Source organism: Argopecten irradians, chromosome 8 (assembly GCF_041381155.1).
Source record: "Argopecten irradians isolate NY chromosome 8, Ai_NY, whole genome shotgun sequence".
Lineage (NCBI taxonomy): Eukaryota > Metazoa > Mollusca > Bivalvia > Pectinida > Pectinidae > Argopecten > Argopecten irradians.
In genome coordinates, this window is record NC_091141.1 from 20,231,275 (window position 1) to 20,247,085 (window position 15,811).

The window sequence follows — 15,811 nt, forward strand, 5'->3', positions numbered from 1 at the left end:
TCTAAATGTCCCAACAATCGCCATCCTAGTCAGTGTCAGGTCAACGTCGGTGACTTGGTATACATCACCTCTGATGGGAACAAATCTAGAGCGCGAGATCGATATCTGGTGACCTCCGTCGATGGTGATTGGTGTAACATACGCAAGTTTGCTGGGTCTCAACTTCGCCGATCCTCGTACCGTGTCAAACAATCCGAGTGTTTTAATGTTCCGCCAGCTGTTCCAAAAGACTGTTCTCACCACAAATACTCCGCATCGCCGGAGTATTCCTCCGATCATCTGTCCGAAGACGATGAGGCTACTCCTCCGCCTTGTCCTGTACTTCCACCACCGGCTCCTCCTCCGATCCCGACTGACATAGCCGAGACTTCGTATGAACCTCATCCAACTGCTACATACGAGCCTCCTCCATGTACACCCATAGAGACTCCATCTCCTATTGCTTCAACGATCCCTACTCCCGAGCCAGAACCACCTTCAGCTTCGCCATCAACATCAACAAAAGATCGACCCAAGCGCCTCAAACAGACTCCAGCGTATCTGTCCGATTATGAACTTGATTTTTAGTGATTGTGTTACTCGTTGCACGGGGCAGAATAATCCCCAGATAGCAGAGGGTAGTCTAACCCAATGAAGCTGCCTTTAGTATTATTCATCATATTTTGTGTTACAGATCAAGAACTAGCATAATTATGCTAAGGAAGCGTCATGCTAGTGTTTTTCTTATTGACATCCCTGTTTGTTAGTTTGACTGGCTGATAATGTGTTTTCTCAAAGTGACTTGTTCAAAAGGACAAACTTTAAAAAAAAAAAAAAACAAAAACAAAAAGAAGAAAAAAAAAAAAAAGAAGAAGAAAAGTGGTAACGCCAGTAACCGGTCCGTCTCCGGACACTTTATTATAATTACCTTTATTATGTAACTTTCCGGATATGAAATCACATTGTTTTGTGTTTAGTTTTGCTCGGCCTCTTCCGGCCTCCTAGTCCATGAAGTAAACACGTGTGTTTTGACTAATCCATGTTTGGGCTTACTGGTGTTGTATTAAAGGTTTATATTCACCCTGGCGCTACTGTGCAGCTAAATGATCAGGGGCGTAGGAAGCAGGGGGGCAGGGGAGGCCTTCGCTAGGACGGGAGGGGGAGACAAACATGTCTTTTTGCCCCCCCCCCCCCCCATTTTCGCCGAGTGAAATGTTCTAAAAACGCACATTTGAAAGAAAAAAGGGTCCTTAAGCACATTTTTGTACTTCATTTTAGAAACTTTTCGGCTGCGCGGCGCGTTTCCTAAAACGTCCAAGGCCATAATGTTCAAACCTTTAATAGAGTAAATTCAATACACACGAACTAGACTAAAAATGTCCATCAAGATATTATACTATTTCAAAAAAAATGCTTCTTTAAAGATTAATTTCTTTATATATTTTAGCAAGACAATCAAATCATCAACATTGAGGAAAAACTATTTTACTGTGCGAACTGTCAGAATTTGGATCTCTCTTCCAGAATCTGTTATATCATCACCTAATATAAACTGTTCTGGGAATTCCAAGACCTACTCTATAATTATAGAGCAGAGTTGTCATTATGAACTGTGTTAACAATATAAACATAAACACCTTGAAATTATCAACATGGAAATCGAACATTTATATTATATACATTATGTACATTATATACTGTATCATGTATGTATTTATTGTATGATTATGAGTCCAGTGTAGAGGACCTCAATCCTGTACTGGAAAATAAACTTAACTTAACTTATTATTTTGAGTTGCCGATGGTGTGAATCCGGTATGTTAAGATCGAGCTGGGATGCATAATGGTATGACCACACTGACAATTATCATTCTAAATGCAGGTAACTTTAAATCGAAAAATTACCGTGTTAAGAACGCTTTAAAATCATCAAAATACATTGTAAAACTCATCTCAGCCATTCCAAATCGTAATATTTTTCCACGGGATACCCCGGACCCCCCAAACTCGCACGCTAATTTGCGTATTCATTAATTTCCTATTAGCGACGCAACTGTCTATATAGATGTGCACAAGGATTATATGTAATAACATATGAAAAACGAATATCAATTATCTCCTGTGGGTGCGGGGCGCGCGAGTGGCGCCGGGGTGTGACGAAATATTAAGGACCTTTGGGGGGCCCCCCCCCCCCCCCCCCCCCCCCAGCCCCAATACGTTTCATCTTTCTACGCCACTGATAATGATGATGACGCACTAAAGTACGCAAAAATCACGGGTGATCGCACTACACTACGCGAAACCCACGGGTGATCGCACTACACTCACTAAACATTTAGGATTTTACGAGGAGTTTACCCGTCGATCTCCGACGATGAGCTTAGATCTAGTCTATCAACAGTAGGCTACCAATCAAACCCATTCTTCGACGTAATAATCATCATCACCATAAAGATTTATTGTCGTTTGACGTTATCTTCATTGTAAGTAGATGTCATCTACATCAACCATTTATCAAATAGATGCAGGTTGAGGACGGCTTCATCCAATGCAATAGCTTAGCCCAGATTACCGCTTGTCTGACCACCACGTCCTCGAGTGTCTCTGACTGCGTCTTTAGCAGTACTAATGCTAGTATTTCTTGTTAATACTAATGATTTTTTTTGCAATGCTGTAAACGTATACGTGATAATATGAGTTGGTGTTAAGTGTTTGTTAAAATGTTGTGACCAGCCCAGTGCCCTATTCAGGGGTTCACGGTTGATACTCGAAGCGGAACTTTCAACACCATATTTGCTGAAGAACGCGTAGCAAATTACACCTTTGCATACCAAGACACGTTTGACCCCCTGCTATTGTAATGATGTAGTTCAAACTTATTTGTACGTGATCGTACGAGTTGGAGTTAGGCGTGTATAGGCCTACCGATTCCATGTACAATCAGAGGCACTAAAACGAAACGCGTGCGCCTGTGGTCCAGTTTGTTGCTCGATTTGCGCCAGCTGGACAAAACCCTTTTATAATAAACAGTAAAATAAGGATTAATCGGCTAATCGTATTACTCGGCCATGCCGATAATCCCACACTAAGGGTATTGTATGTACCCTGGTTTTCAACAGGCTTATGTACTGCTGGCAAAAAGGTGTTTGTAGATCAATGATCGGGAATAACATTTTCAAAGCAATGTCAGCTTTCATTCAAGTGATACACTAGATGATGTTCCTGTATTTAATTACAAGAATGTTTAGTATCGAAAGTCTGGCAATATACATTCTACATTTTGCAAAATGCTATCTCCAGAATATCTCGATATACAGAACAGTATGCAGTCCTAACCATTTCCATTCAAGATCGTTTTGAAGCTAAAGCTAGTTGATATATATATATATATAGGTCAACAGATTATAAAACGAACATTCTTGCTAAATATAACAAAGTAAATTTGAATTTACTTTCTACCCAGTTGTTCATGAATAGTTCTATATCTGACTTTCCCAACAGTGTATAGAACTGTTCATATCGAAAACATATCTCTCTCAATGTTGCATGATTACTTTCATTTGTTAGTGCAGTCTACTAGGTTTTAATGAACTAAAAAAATGAGTGAACAAATGAAGTACATTTAAAATACATGTACCTTTGGAATTGACGTCGAACTAAATCAGGAGTAAGCATTGTACATATTATGAGACGCTCGTGGATGTGACCAAGGCGTGTAAACCTATATGCACTTTTAAGCAATAGTGAATCAATATTTGGACCATTAGCTCTAGGTTTGGAACTTAGAAACATTTTCAATGGCATGTAATTTTCTTAATGAAAGTTGAATTCTAAGTATATTCACGGACTCGAAACAAGAACAATCTGTGAGGATGCGGCCCGCGTGCATACTCTCCTTGTGCCTGGTGGCACTTCTTGTTGGACATGGTTCCTGCTGTCTCGTGCGGTTCTGGCAGCAGTACAGTATGACAGAACTTTTGTCTATGTCATCCGTGGTAGTGTATGGCAGAGAGATCTACAACATCACCATGGCCCCAGACCGAGTGGATTCTGTGTTCGCCGTCAGCTGTGTGTTCCGATCTGATGGCTACCCCATAGGGACAAACATCACCATTGAGAGTGTCTGGCCCCGCAGTAACTGTTCTACCACATACCGTGTGTACAAATATGGTGGTGACGTCATCGTGGGACTCAAACGACGGGGCGACAATACATTTGAATGGGACGAGAGGAACCCATTACAAAGTATTGCATATGGAGGATCTTCACAGAACCTTCTAGAGCTTGCCACCACATGTGGCCTCCGGAACTGGACATCCCCGGACGGGATCGAGGATACGGTTTGTCCCCTGTGTGGTCACCTTACCAACGTCTCCAACCCATTCCAGACCATCTGTTTGATAGATCAGCTGGAAAGTGAGAACTGTACGGAGATGGCCGAGCCGACAATCTCTGCAGTGTGTACGTGTAATTCTAGGCGCCCCAGTAACAACGTAGAGGTGGAGACTGGTGGTGCTGGAACTGCGTCTATCTCAAGTCTCATGACCGTCATCATGTCATTCTTGTCATTCTATATGGTTCTAAGCAGTCCAGTAACAATTTAGAAGTGAGCCTGACGGTGCCGGAAATGTGTCTATTTCATTCAAAGATGTTCCAGCTGGTGGTCTATTAACCAGCACAGCTTGGTGAAAGCCGATGGTGTTGGAATTACTTTATCCACAGGTACCTGTGCTATATAGTTTATTCAATATAGTTCTAAACAGACCAGTAACAATGATATAAAGTAGAGATGGACGTCGACGCTGAGGGTGCCAGAACTGTGTCTCAAGTCTCCAGACCGTCATCATGGCGCTCTACTCCTGGTCATTCTCAATAAGCATCAATTGGACGTGTTTTGTTGTTGCTGTGTTGATAGAAACAATCTGGCCGCTGGGAGATAAAGATTTGTAAAAAAAAATGACCACATTAATTTCTGTATCTTTTTATCTCAATCGTGATACGGTCAAATATTCGTTCGTAGGCGTTACGGAATGAATTAATTGATTGATCATAATTTTGACGTTTTTACCTGCTGCAAATATGCGTAGTTTTGAGTAAAATGTTTCAGATGAAGCCTATGGTTCCACTTTGTTAATACAATGGATGTGCGTACAAAATACATATTCATAATAAGTCTTTGCCAGAGTGGTTTATGAATCCCTTATCGTGAAGACTTATAGTTGTACTGAAAGCTTTGCTTTTCTCCAGAACTACCTATATAAGTACGAAAAACATCTTTTTGAGTTTGAACCTTGTGTTGTTAACTGGGAACACTACATCTATATAGTAAGGTTATTTTCCACGGGTAATTACACGTTTTTTATCGTACATTGTACTCATATTCAACATAAACACAAATTGTAGTGAAAAGTAATTCTTTAATTAGCAAATAACAAAAAATTAAGAATGGCACAAAATGTGTTATAACATCAAGAAAATACTTCTGATACAATGTGATCAATGATAATTTAGTAAATAAGACAAACTTCTTTATAAATAGATCAACGTATGTAGGTCAATGTCAATAAGTTGTTAGGCAGGCTAATATTCATAGGGTATGTCAATATATTCAAACAAATGGGTCCAGATTAACAAGTACGCTGGTCATGTCTAACCATGGTATTATACATGTAGGTCCTCAACCTTTATATGTAAAACCTCGATTTCCTCAAGTAAGCAAGTCAATTAATGTGTTCAGGTAAAAACATAGGTTAAGATTTCATAGTACATTTTGTACAATGTATATATAGATCAACTCCATACATGAAATAGATCATCTGATAAATGTAAAATGTCACAATTCTAGGATAAAAGGATCAACATTATCACTGTTTAAGGTCATCTTGTTCATTTTTAATGTGTCATTGTCATCAGGGCTCAATTTCATTAACATTCCTTAAATTTTAGGAATCCCCAAAAATCTTATAGGAAAACATTACAGATTTTAGGGAAGGCGCCTTAACTTAAGATTTTCCCATAACTTCTGTTATGCTTTCTGCTTTCCTATGGGTAACTTTAAGTTAAGGAATTTCTTAAAGTTTGGAAAAGTTCCTAAAACTGGTCACAGGTATTTAGATCAAGAGGTGAATATGATCATAACAATTTATAAACATAGAACAGTTTACAATCATATCCTAGACAGGTGAACATCTTTAAACCTGTCATCAATCTTGATATAAAATGTAGAATGTAGGTCATTTATCCCATCTAAATAGGTCAATGTCATCACACAAATAGGTCATTCATCCCATCTAAATTGGTCAATGTTGTCATATAAATAGGCCATCCAATAAGGTTAATATGTCAATGTCATCACACAAGAAGGTCATTCATACAATCTAAATAGGTCGATGTTATCACTTAAATAAGCCATCTAATAAAGGTTATTAGGTCAATGTCATCACACAAATAGGTCTTTCATCTCATAAAAATAGGTCAATTTATCACTTAAATATGTCATTCATTCCATCTAAATAGGTCAATGTCATCACACAAATAGGTCAATGTCATCACACAAATAGGTAATTTATCCTACCTAAATAGGTCAATGTTATCACTAAATATGTCATTCATTCCATCTAAATAGGTCAATGTCATCACACCAATAGGTCATTCATTCCATCTAAATAGGTCAATGTCATCACACAAATAGGTCATTTATCCTACCTAAATAGGTCAATGTCATCACACAAATAGGTCATTCATCACACCTAAATAGGTCAATGTCATCACACAAATAGGTCATTCATCACACCTAAATAGGCCAATGTCATCACACAAATAGGTCATTCATCCCTATTGCCAACATCAACAAATGGTCATGGTGTTTGTTGTAGTTTGGACACATGTATAAACATATTACATGTATTATTGATTCTGTTCTATATGTAAAGTCAACAAACAAACAAAAATATCAAATTATAACTATCAAACATAATTAGTACAAACATCAATGCTGTCATTGTGAGAAATAAATTAGTCTATCAAAACATTATACACATAATTGTAAATATATCTACATTGCAGTTGCTTATCCTACAGAGATTTACAACACTGCAGAAAATATGTAAACATTCCATAGTAACAAAATAATGTATATATATATATATATATATTTTGTAGTTGTGGAGAATATCATTTAAGAAACGCTTCTGATTGAAATATCACATGAAATCACAAGGAATTGGAATGTACAAATATAACTAGGCACATCATACAAAATTAGATATACAGGTAGTAAACATGGTGATGATGACAGATGAAGCTGCTTAACAAAAGGAAAGAACACTCTAAAATAACTGCATCAAGATTGCCCTTAGCAAAAATAAGTGATATTCCGGTTAAATCCCAGTTAAAATACAGTTTCCATTCTTTTACCATTCATTTCAAGGTTTTCTCTCCTCACATTTCTTCATACCAGTTTTGTGTGTACAGTTAAAAGACAGTTTTCTGAAAACCTTGTTTTAACTGCTGAAAAATTTCCATTCAAAATGCAGTTTTTAGATAACTGGAATTTCACTGTATCAAAATACCAGTTATTTCATAGTTTTATTCTGAAGAAGTTTTTGTAAATAACCGTTTTTTAATATCTGCTCTGTAACCAATTATCTAATGCTACCATCAACAGTACTTGTGTACATAGCCACAGCAGGGCATAGGTCAAGCCCACAGGAAGAATGTGGAAGGATTGGGGGATATGGGATGGGATGGAGTGGGGGGCAAATTTGAGCCTCAATCTAACATATTGTCCAATGGAAAGCAACTTCCTCTCATTTTGAATGTTAGTTTGCTGTGGCTACTTGTACATGATGTATAGGACAGCTAGTTTTCATCTCCAACATATATTCTTCTGGGAACAAATTCTTAAATTGTTTACTTCAAGAAAAGCTGTTTTGATTGAGACAAGAATATGGAATTGTCTACAACTACTGAAGTTTTTAGGAAATGATGATAGTGTTCTACAATTGTACATTTGTATCTATTGTTTTGTAATATTTTGAAGTGAATTTCTATGGATGAATTGTTCACTTAAAGTATTGTGGAACCAATCACCTTATTTTGAAACAACTGAATTTAGTGAATTATATGTTTAACATGTTTGGTGATGGAGCCTTCACTCTGGGATTTAATTTACTTCTCAATTGATTCTGTTGTTTCTGGGTTTGTACGATATGGTATGCTTGGTTGATTATGTGCCCTATCATATCGTATATGAAAGTTATATGTAACATTTGAAAAAGTTAGAGGTTATACATTTATATACAATATATAGCTTTGTATATCCTAATATTAAGGAATAATTTTAAATCTGAATTGTTAGATATAATGATGTTAGGCATCTCTTTAGTTCACCATGCCCTCTAGCTATTATTCTAAATCCTGGGACCTCAAAGTTGACCTGATAAGAGTGTCTAGTTTACAGTTACTTCTCACATTCTTTCACCTCCCCAGCCTCCTTCCCCTCCCCCTTCTCACCACCTGGGTAATCACTGGTTTTATAGCAGTTATTATCCAGTTATTCTTATCATCCATGCATTCCATCCTAGACCAGTTAATTTACAGTTGTTTATGACATCACAAACTGGTATACTGGTTCTGATAATTACTGCCATTTTAAAACCGGTTTTTAAACAGTTTTCTATGAGGTCATAAAACTGGAAAATCTCATTTGCATAATAAAGCAAATAACTGCTAAACAACAGTGAAAGTAATGTATATTGAATGGTAAATGGGAAATAACTGTAAAACCACTGTTCAGAATAAACCTGTGAAAAGAATGGAAAATGAATGGAGTTTCTTTAGCTATGGGTGGATAACGAAAATGCTGACAAAGAGAATTTTATTATTCAAGTATTGAAAAACTGACTTCTTATATAACCTATGTTAGAGGTCACAAAAAAACTGTATAGTATACTTTATCACAGTCTACAAAGACCTTACTAATCATTATTAAAATAGTGATTTAGTAAATTACACTGCACATTTTAATGTTGTTAAAGGCCCATTACCTTTCCAGAGCAAAATATAAAGGTTTCTTAAAAAACATTAATTACATAAGAAAATGCATACCGATGACCTAAAATAAGGTTACGACACCAAACATATGCAAGATTTCCTGTAATATATGAAAACAGTGGAGAGTCAATTCACTGTTTTGCCGTCTGGCGCAGTGATAATCAACTACCGCACGGTATTTAGGACGACGGCGGGAAACATAATACGACCCGCGTTATGAAAATAAACATTTTATTTATTTTAATCAAATTGTTCAGAAGGTGATGATAAATGTAGTATTAACGGTAAGTTAATAGTTTTTAAGACTCTACAAAATTATCGATCTTAATTGTTTTACATTCCCATTTTAAAAATTAAAAGCCGTTTCGGAAAGGTAGTGGGCAAATTCGGAATAAATGACTGAAAGTTAGAATTTAAAATAAGACTATAACTACAACCTGCTTTCCAACCACTCAATCAAATTATTTTTCTGACAAACTCACAGACAGTTTATTGTAAATCAATATCATACTGATTATAACATTAACAAGTCAACAGAATCATAAAGTAAAAATATTTTCTAACACAAATCCCTGGAATTCTTGTATATATGCTTGAGTTATTTAGGTCCTGTGAACAGCCAGGGTGATGTTAAGGAAGAGCCTGCTTGTAGAGGCTGGTCATAAAAAGTGGATCTAGAAGATTCCAAACCATACCTACATGTTCTTTTATGTTCCCTTCATCAGTCTTGTTCAATTGTTACTTAACAGTTATATAGTTGGCCGGGAATATCCCAGTCCGCCCCTGACATGTTCCTTCCCACCAATCATTGGTGGATTGTGTCCGAGTTAAAACCAGAATTTCCTCTCCTAAAATAGAACACCTTTTTTTTATTATTATATTAGATACACAGTTGGATATTTAATCATCAAAAGATCAGAGAAGCATATCACGTGTATTTCCTCGATCTGCATCAAAACGTCATACCATTATACAGTTTAAATGAGGTGTTAGATTTATCAATTATCCATCTATAATACCATTCATTCTTTTTACTAGGCAGTGGATTAAAATGTAACCTACAGAATGTCATAAAACGAAAGAAACCAACTTAATGTTTCTAACAGAAACAAATATCCAGGCACAGATATGATACAGTGATCAATTTCTGCCGACAAACTAGACTTTTATAAACCTATTCAGCATTCAAGTAATAACAAAACATTGAAAATTTCAAAACATGTAGGCAGACTAAAATCAGAACTTACCTTTCCTAAAGGAAATGTCACAAGGTAGCTGTGCTTCATAGGTAAACTTAGCGATGGCCTTTTTTGGTGTGACATCCATCTTTGCCCAAGGATCATCTGAACTTTGTGTATTAGATCCTATTGTTACAAAGATAAAAACATAGTACAGCTTTTCTTTGGAAAGTCTCATGTGGATTTAGAATAATGTATTATTAATTTTAATATGTGACGAAAACTATGTCTTTGTTGATTATAATTCCATTTGTTGAAGTATGCTTGCACTTGTTTGACCTTGAACTGACCTGTTACAGAGGTACGTGTTGTATGGCTCTGGACTGTACGCTTTATAACTGTCCTTGACCTTCCACTGGATGATGTGTGCTGGGTAACAGTATGGACGGATCTACAGGACTGAGCCCGAGGCATCACAGCAGGGACATCAAACCTGGACATGGGGTCATGACTGGAGAACTCGGAATCCCCATGAAGGTTATACTGTGACCTTGACCTTGACTGGGGCATGCTGTACTTGTCCATGGGGTCAGCGGGTAGACTGTACTTAGAACTGCTAAAGTCACTCTCATTGACACTGTGTCTGGACCGTGACTTGGGCAGACTGTATCGATCGACTGGATCTTCTTCATCACTGCTGTCCTGATTTGTCACTGGCAAACTGTACTTAGCCATAGGATCCCCTGAGCCATGTAGACCGTAGTCAGAGTGTGACCTAGGTCTCGGTGGACTGGGCCTCTCCTTTCTTGTGCTCTACAGTAAACATGACACAAACATTTGGTACAATTAATCTAATATACATAATATCTCTCAAATCAAACACTTTTTTGTCTTGGGATTTAAGTTTGGGGATTAAATGATTTTATAAAAATTTTATGACTAATAAAATGCTATGCATGCCTATTTATACTCAGGTAGGCTACTTTTGTTGTGTTTGTAAAACCTCTATATTAACCGATCTAATTTCAAAAATCAGTTTTTTTAAAAACTGTTCTTCAAGAAGATGTTATACCTCTGAACATCGTGTTATGGCAAACTCTGCTACAACACTAGCTAAGCTAAGTTACCTACCGAGAATCGTTCCTTAAGTTTGTCCCCCATGCTATGTGCATGCTTAGTTGCTGTTTTTTTAGCAATATCAACCAGTTGTTTCTCTGCCCGTTTCCGGTGCATGTCCAAGGTATCATAGAGCGCACTGCATTTCTCTGGACGTGGAACTTCACCCGATAAGATCTGGTAGGCTCGCACATCCTGACCATAAAATCTGAAATTTGAAAATTTTTAAATCATACTACTCAGGACATACATGATGTCAGTTCATATTAGGGTATTTTACACACATAAAATAAGATTGGTAGACAGAAATATTGACAGTGGATAGATAGAAAAGGAGACAAGTTGAGTAGGACAAACAGATAAACGAACAAATCAATATCCTCTATTATGTTCGTACTCGATGAATATCAAAATTTTAATCTAGCCACAAAATAACATAACACATCAAGAACAGATCCTCCTCAAACTCAATATTGATACTCAAAAAGTTAGCTAGTAATATTATATATATAAATAAAAAGAATTATACTTTTTATTGGCATCCTTCCTCTCTATGAGGGCACTCCCTTCTACAGAGATGCCTGCGAACAGTCCCTTTGTCTTTGAGTAGGTGTAAATAGCTGCTGGACTCCTCACAGCAATGTCAGCCTCCAGGTTACGTCCAAGGGGACCTGCGGCTATAGAGAAGTTACCACCAAGGGTCAAATTACCTCCCTTGGAGAAGGCTTCAACCGATGAGCGAGAGTTGAGAATGATGACGAAGTCGGTCACCTGTAGATAAAATGTAAATATGGAATTAACAGGAAAACTGAATATTTGCAAAGAGGTTGATTTTTTTAAATGTGGAAAAAAGTTTATTTTGTCAAAGAATGATACAAAAATTTTAAAAGATAAACATTGAGTTTGATTTTTGAATTTTGATATCCAATACAGTGTACAGATATTTTTCCCATAACAGCATGGTGATGTTTCAAAATGAAAAAATCATATGATAAATACGAAAGCAGTTGAATATTGTTTATGTGTACACAACCCAATTACAGGTATCTGATATAATGGTATTAAATTTATTGGATTACAAAATGAAAAGTTAATTTGTGAACCATATCAAAAAGCTGTGAATATATAATTACAGTTAAAATAAAATATCAAAATAAATATTTAAAAACCTACCTCTGCACCCACTTCAAACCCCCCACCAAGTCCAGCAATACCCAGGGCAGACGGTGCTGACCACTCTGTAGTAAACATGTTAAATAATTGAGCCACAACTCCAATCAACCAAGCAAACTAAATTCAATAATACTGGGCTATACTTCCTGTTATTATTATTGTCAGGAGATTCCCCAGTCAATTAAAAGTATTTGTTATCTTTTTAAAGAACAGAACATTCTTAGTTGTTTTTATACTATATTACTTCAAATTATTATGCAGTTGTGATTAATTTAATTATAATTTAAGTATCAACAAGGATTGCTATTCTTGACACTTTTGGTTTCAGACAAGTGGTCAAGTAATACATTTGTATCAAATCAAGGTCTAGTGGCAACTAAAAATCCTAAACCTTTATCTCTTAATCATCTAGATCTGTACCAAGTTAAAATGATAATCAATCTATTGATACATTGTAATATAAGTTAAGAATCTGAAAATCAACAAGTAATGACAACAGAATTAAGCTGATCTTTATTCCACCCTTTTGATAATAATTGCAGAAAATTAATACTGAACTAATTAAGTGACCTTCATCTTACCTGCATCAAGGTCATCTCCGACCTTGGCAATGACAATACCACTACCACCTCGCGCTGTCACCAGAAATCCGGCCTTAACTACAGTCAAGATGGCTAAACCTTTTGCCTTCAACAAGATTCCAGCTGGAAGTTACGATACAAAATAAATAATAAATAAATATGTTTTGGGGGTCTGGAAGTTATCCAGTGTGTATATATAAAGGACAATGGTTGAACAGAACACAATATCTTAATCTATATTTCAATAGAGCCGGAGGCAATTATATTTTTGTTTAGAGATAGAACATTGAGTGTTTACAACTAAGCACAATACCGGTATTAAACAAGTGCAACTGATAATATACCTTCATTACACCACATTGGTTAAGCATTATGGACCATGCATCTTAACTATCATCTTCCAGAACTTAAATCTTCTGAATCTCTGTTACACAGACCTAAGTCAAGGGTTACAGGAATGAATAGATGATACAGTTAGGATTACCTGGAATGAGTTTGTCTGGGCCAATATTAGCTGAAGGCACTGTAAAACTACGTAATATTTTGGCCGCTTTCTTTGCCTCTGACTTCAGACTGTGAGGTATTGGGGTGTTCACCATGGCGACAGTTTCTAATCATTACACCTCATATAAATATGTCACAAACTGTAATGATAGAAATATATATAATGTCATTGGACATAATCAAAAGTTCATAATAGGTGAAAAACTAGAAATATGTCTGTTAGACATTAACTTCTTCCTAACCTAATTTCCAGTATGAAATCAACCTCGGCAACAGGCCTAGGTTTACGTAGCACTTTCGCTCAATCTCCTTGGGACTATTGCAAGGAAATGGTTTAATTTCCTTTATTTCACCAGAATATTAAACGTGAAATTACTTTGAACTTTGTTTATTACGTTCTTTGTTACATAGAAGTGTTTATTATCATATTGATATTTATACGATAGTCTTGTTTCGCTGTTCAAAATAGTTGTCAGCTAGAACACTGTCCAGTCTCTGTGTATGTGGTGACTTACCTGTGTCATGCTTGAACGCCTTTCTGGGGTACATCAGATCTAGAGCTCAGACACCCAAATTGATATTTTATGTTTTTTATTCTGTTTCCCTTATGCAAGGCTGTGTAATTTTATAAATATTTATTAGAACTGCAGCAATTAAATGCGGTTTGTGCAGGGTTTAGTAAACAAATAGTGCAACGTACACCTAGGACCTACATTTTGTAGGATGATGTGAAAATCAAATACATTAAATATAATCTGCTTAATAATGCTGTAAATGTTTCTGGTCGGTGCTGAAAGTTATCTGTTTTTATTGAAACCTGATTTGCATTGTATTGTTCTGGAAGTTTCTAAAGTCGATCAGATCCTTAGAATATCGTGACCGATGCAAGAGTTTGTATGATACGCCGCCTAAAGTTAACACAAAACGAATGTGTTATCAGTTTAATGTCACTGTTGTTAATTTATTGTAGAACGTACATTGCTGACACATATATCTGAGAATAATTTTTTAAAAGGGTGGTGTCACTAAATCACGGCAAAATCTAGTAACCTTTTTAAGAGTGGCATATAAAAAAATAATTAAATCATTATTTAACAAGTTTAATAAGTTTCAAATTATGTAGACACTAAAACTAGACATTAAAAAGATTTTATTCATACAAACAAAATGAATTTCACGTAGTTGATCATATCACATTGTACGTTCATCATGTAACTTTCAGCTCTTCTACAAATGTTTTAGTGGTTATAAATTGTACACAATATAACAGCCTTTAATATGTGTATAGATGTATACAGTATTTATTTTTAAAGGCCCACTACTTTTCTGGGGGAAAAAATAAAGGTTTCTTAAAAACATTAATAAAATAAGAAAATATATAACAATAGCCTAATATGAGGTTACAACACCAAACATATGCTAGATTTCCTGCGTAATACATGTATGTGTATTATATGATAACAGTCATAATAGTCATTTCGCTGTTTTGACTTCTGGCGTAGTGATATATTTATATATATGATATTTAGGACAACAGCGGGAAACATAAGACGACCTGCTTTATGAAAATTTACATTTTATTCACTTTAATCAAATTATTCAGAAGGTGATGATACATGTAGTATTAACGGTAAGTTAATTACTTTCGCGACTCGATCTACAAAATTATCTATCTCGTTTTACATGTACCAGGTATGCAAATCGCTATTCCTAGTTATTTCCTACACTATTGATTTTCATACAATTCCTCCAAAATTGCAAATTACCACATTACAGTTTAAAGATAGATTGGTCCTAACATGATATAAAGCAGTTTAATCCCTATTGAGATTCCTCCTCTAGACTCCGACGAGAGACATCTATCAGACGTCCGAATATAAAAGAGTCTAGAGGAGGAATCTCAATAGGGATTAAGAACAGTTAACAGCACTATCGACTTGCGTCGCTGAGTGAAAGTGAAACTTTTACAGTACAGTACCGATAGAAGCAATATCCAAATCATTCGGACATATACATTTGACGATTCCGTAAACTTGAAAATAGTGCGTGTAGTTTTGTTGCCATAAAACAATGAAATTAATGAGAACAGTTTTATACTTACAGAGTAACCCAGAGTTGGAATGTTGACATATTTTTTCTTCAACCGGAAGTTAAAGATAATTAATTCAGAGTTACTTCCCTTGTTTCAGAAAAAGGTGTATACTAAATTGCGGATAATGATGCAAA

The 15,811-nt window shown here is 36.0% G+C and overlaps 1 protein-coding gene across 1 annotated transcript; it reads right to left on the reverse strand.

The window, feature by feature from the left end:
* Positions 1-5,376: 5,376 nt before the first annotated feature.
* LOC138329627 (SH3 domain-containing YSC84-like protein 1) lies at positions 5,377-15,748 on the reverse strand. The gene is made up of 9 exons (XM_069276728.1): positions 15,687-15,748; positions 13,566-13,725; positions 13,082-13,204; positions 12,501-12,565; positions 11,857-12,098; positions 11,343-11,535; positions 10,562-11,024; positions 10,281-10,397; positions 5,377-9,881 (listed from the first exon to the last, which is right to left on the reverse strand). Exons 2-9 carry the CDS (start codon positions 13,678-13,680, stop codon positions 9,772-9,774), a joined length of 1,428 nt encoding a protein of 475 aa, XP_069132829.1. The 5' UTR covers positions 13,681-13,725; positions 15,687-15,748; the 3' UTR covers positions 5,377-9,771.
* Positions 15,749-15,811: the final 63 nt, after the last annotated feature.

Coding starts and splice junctions, on each gene's coding strand:
- LOC138329627 (XM_069276728.1), bottom strand. CDS start 13,680: ATGGTGAACACCCCAATACCTCACAGTCTGAAGTCAGAGGCAAAGAAA. Junction 12,099..12,500: donor GGTTTGAAGTGGGTGCAGAG/GTAGGTTTTTAA, acceptor TTTTATCTACAG/GTGACCGACTTCGTCATCAT. Junction 9,882..10,280: donor TGACATTTCCTTTAGGAAAG/GTAAGTTCTGAT, acceptor GTTCTATTTTAG/GAGAGGAAATTCTGGTTTTA.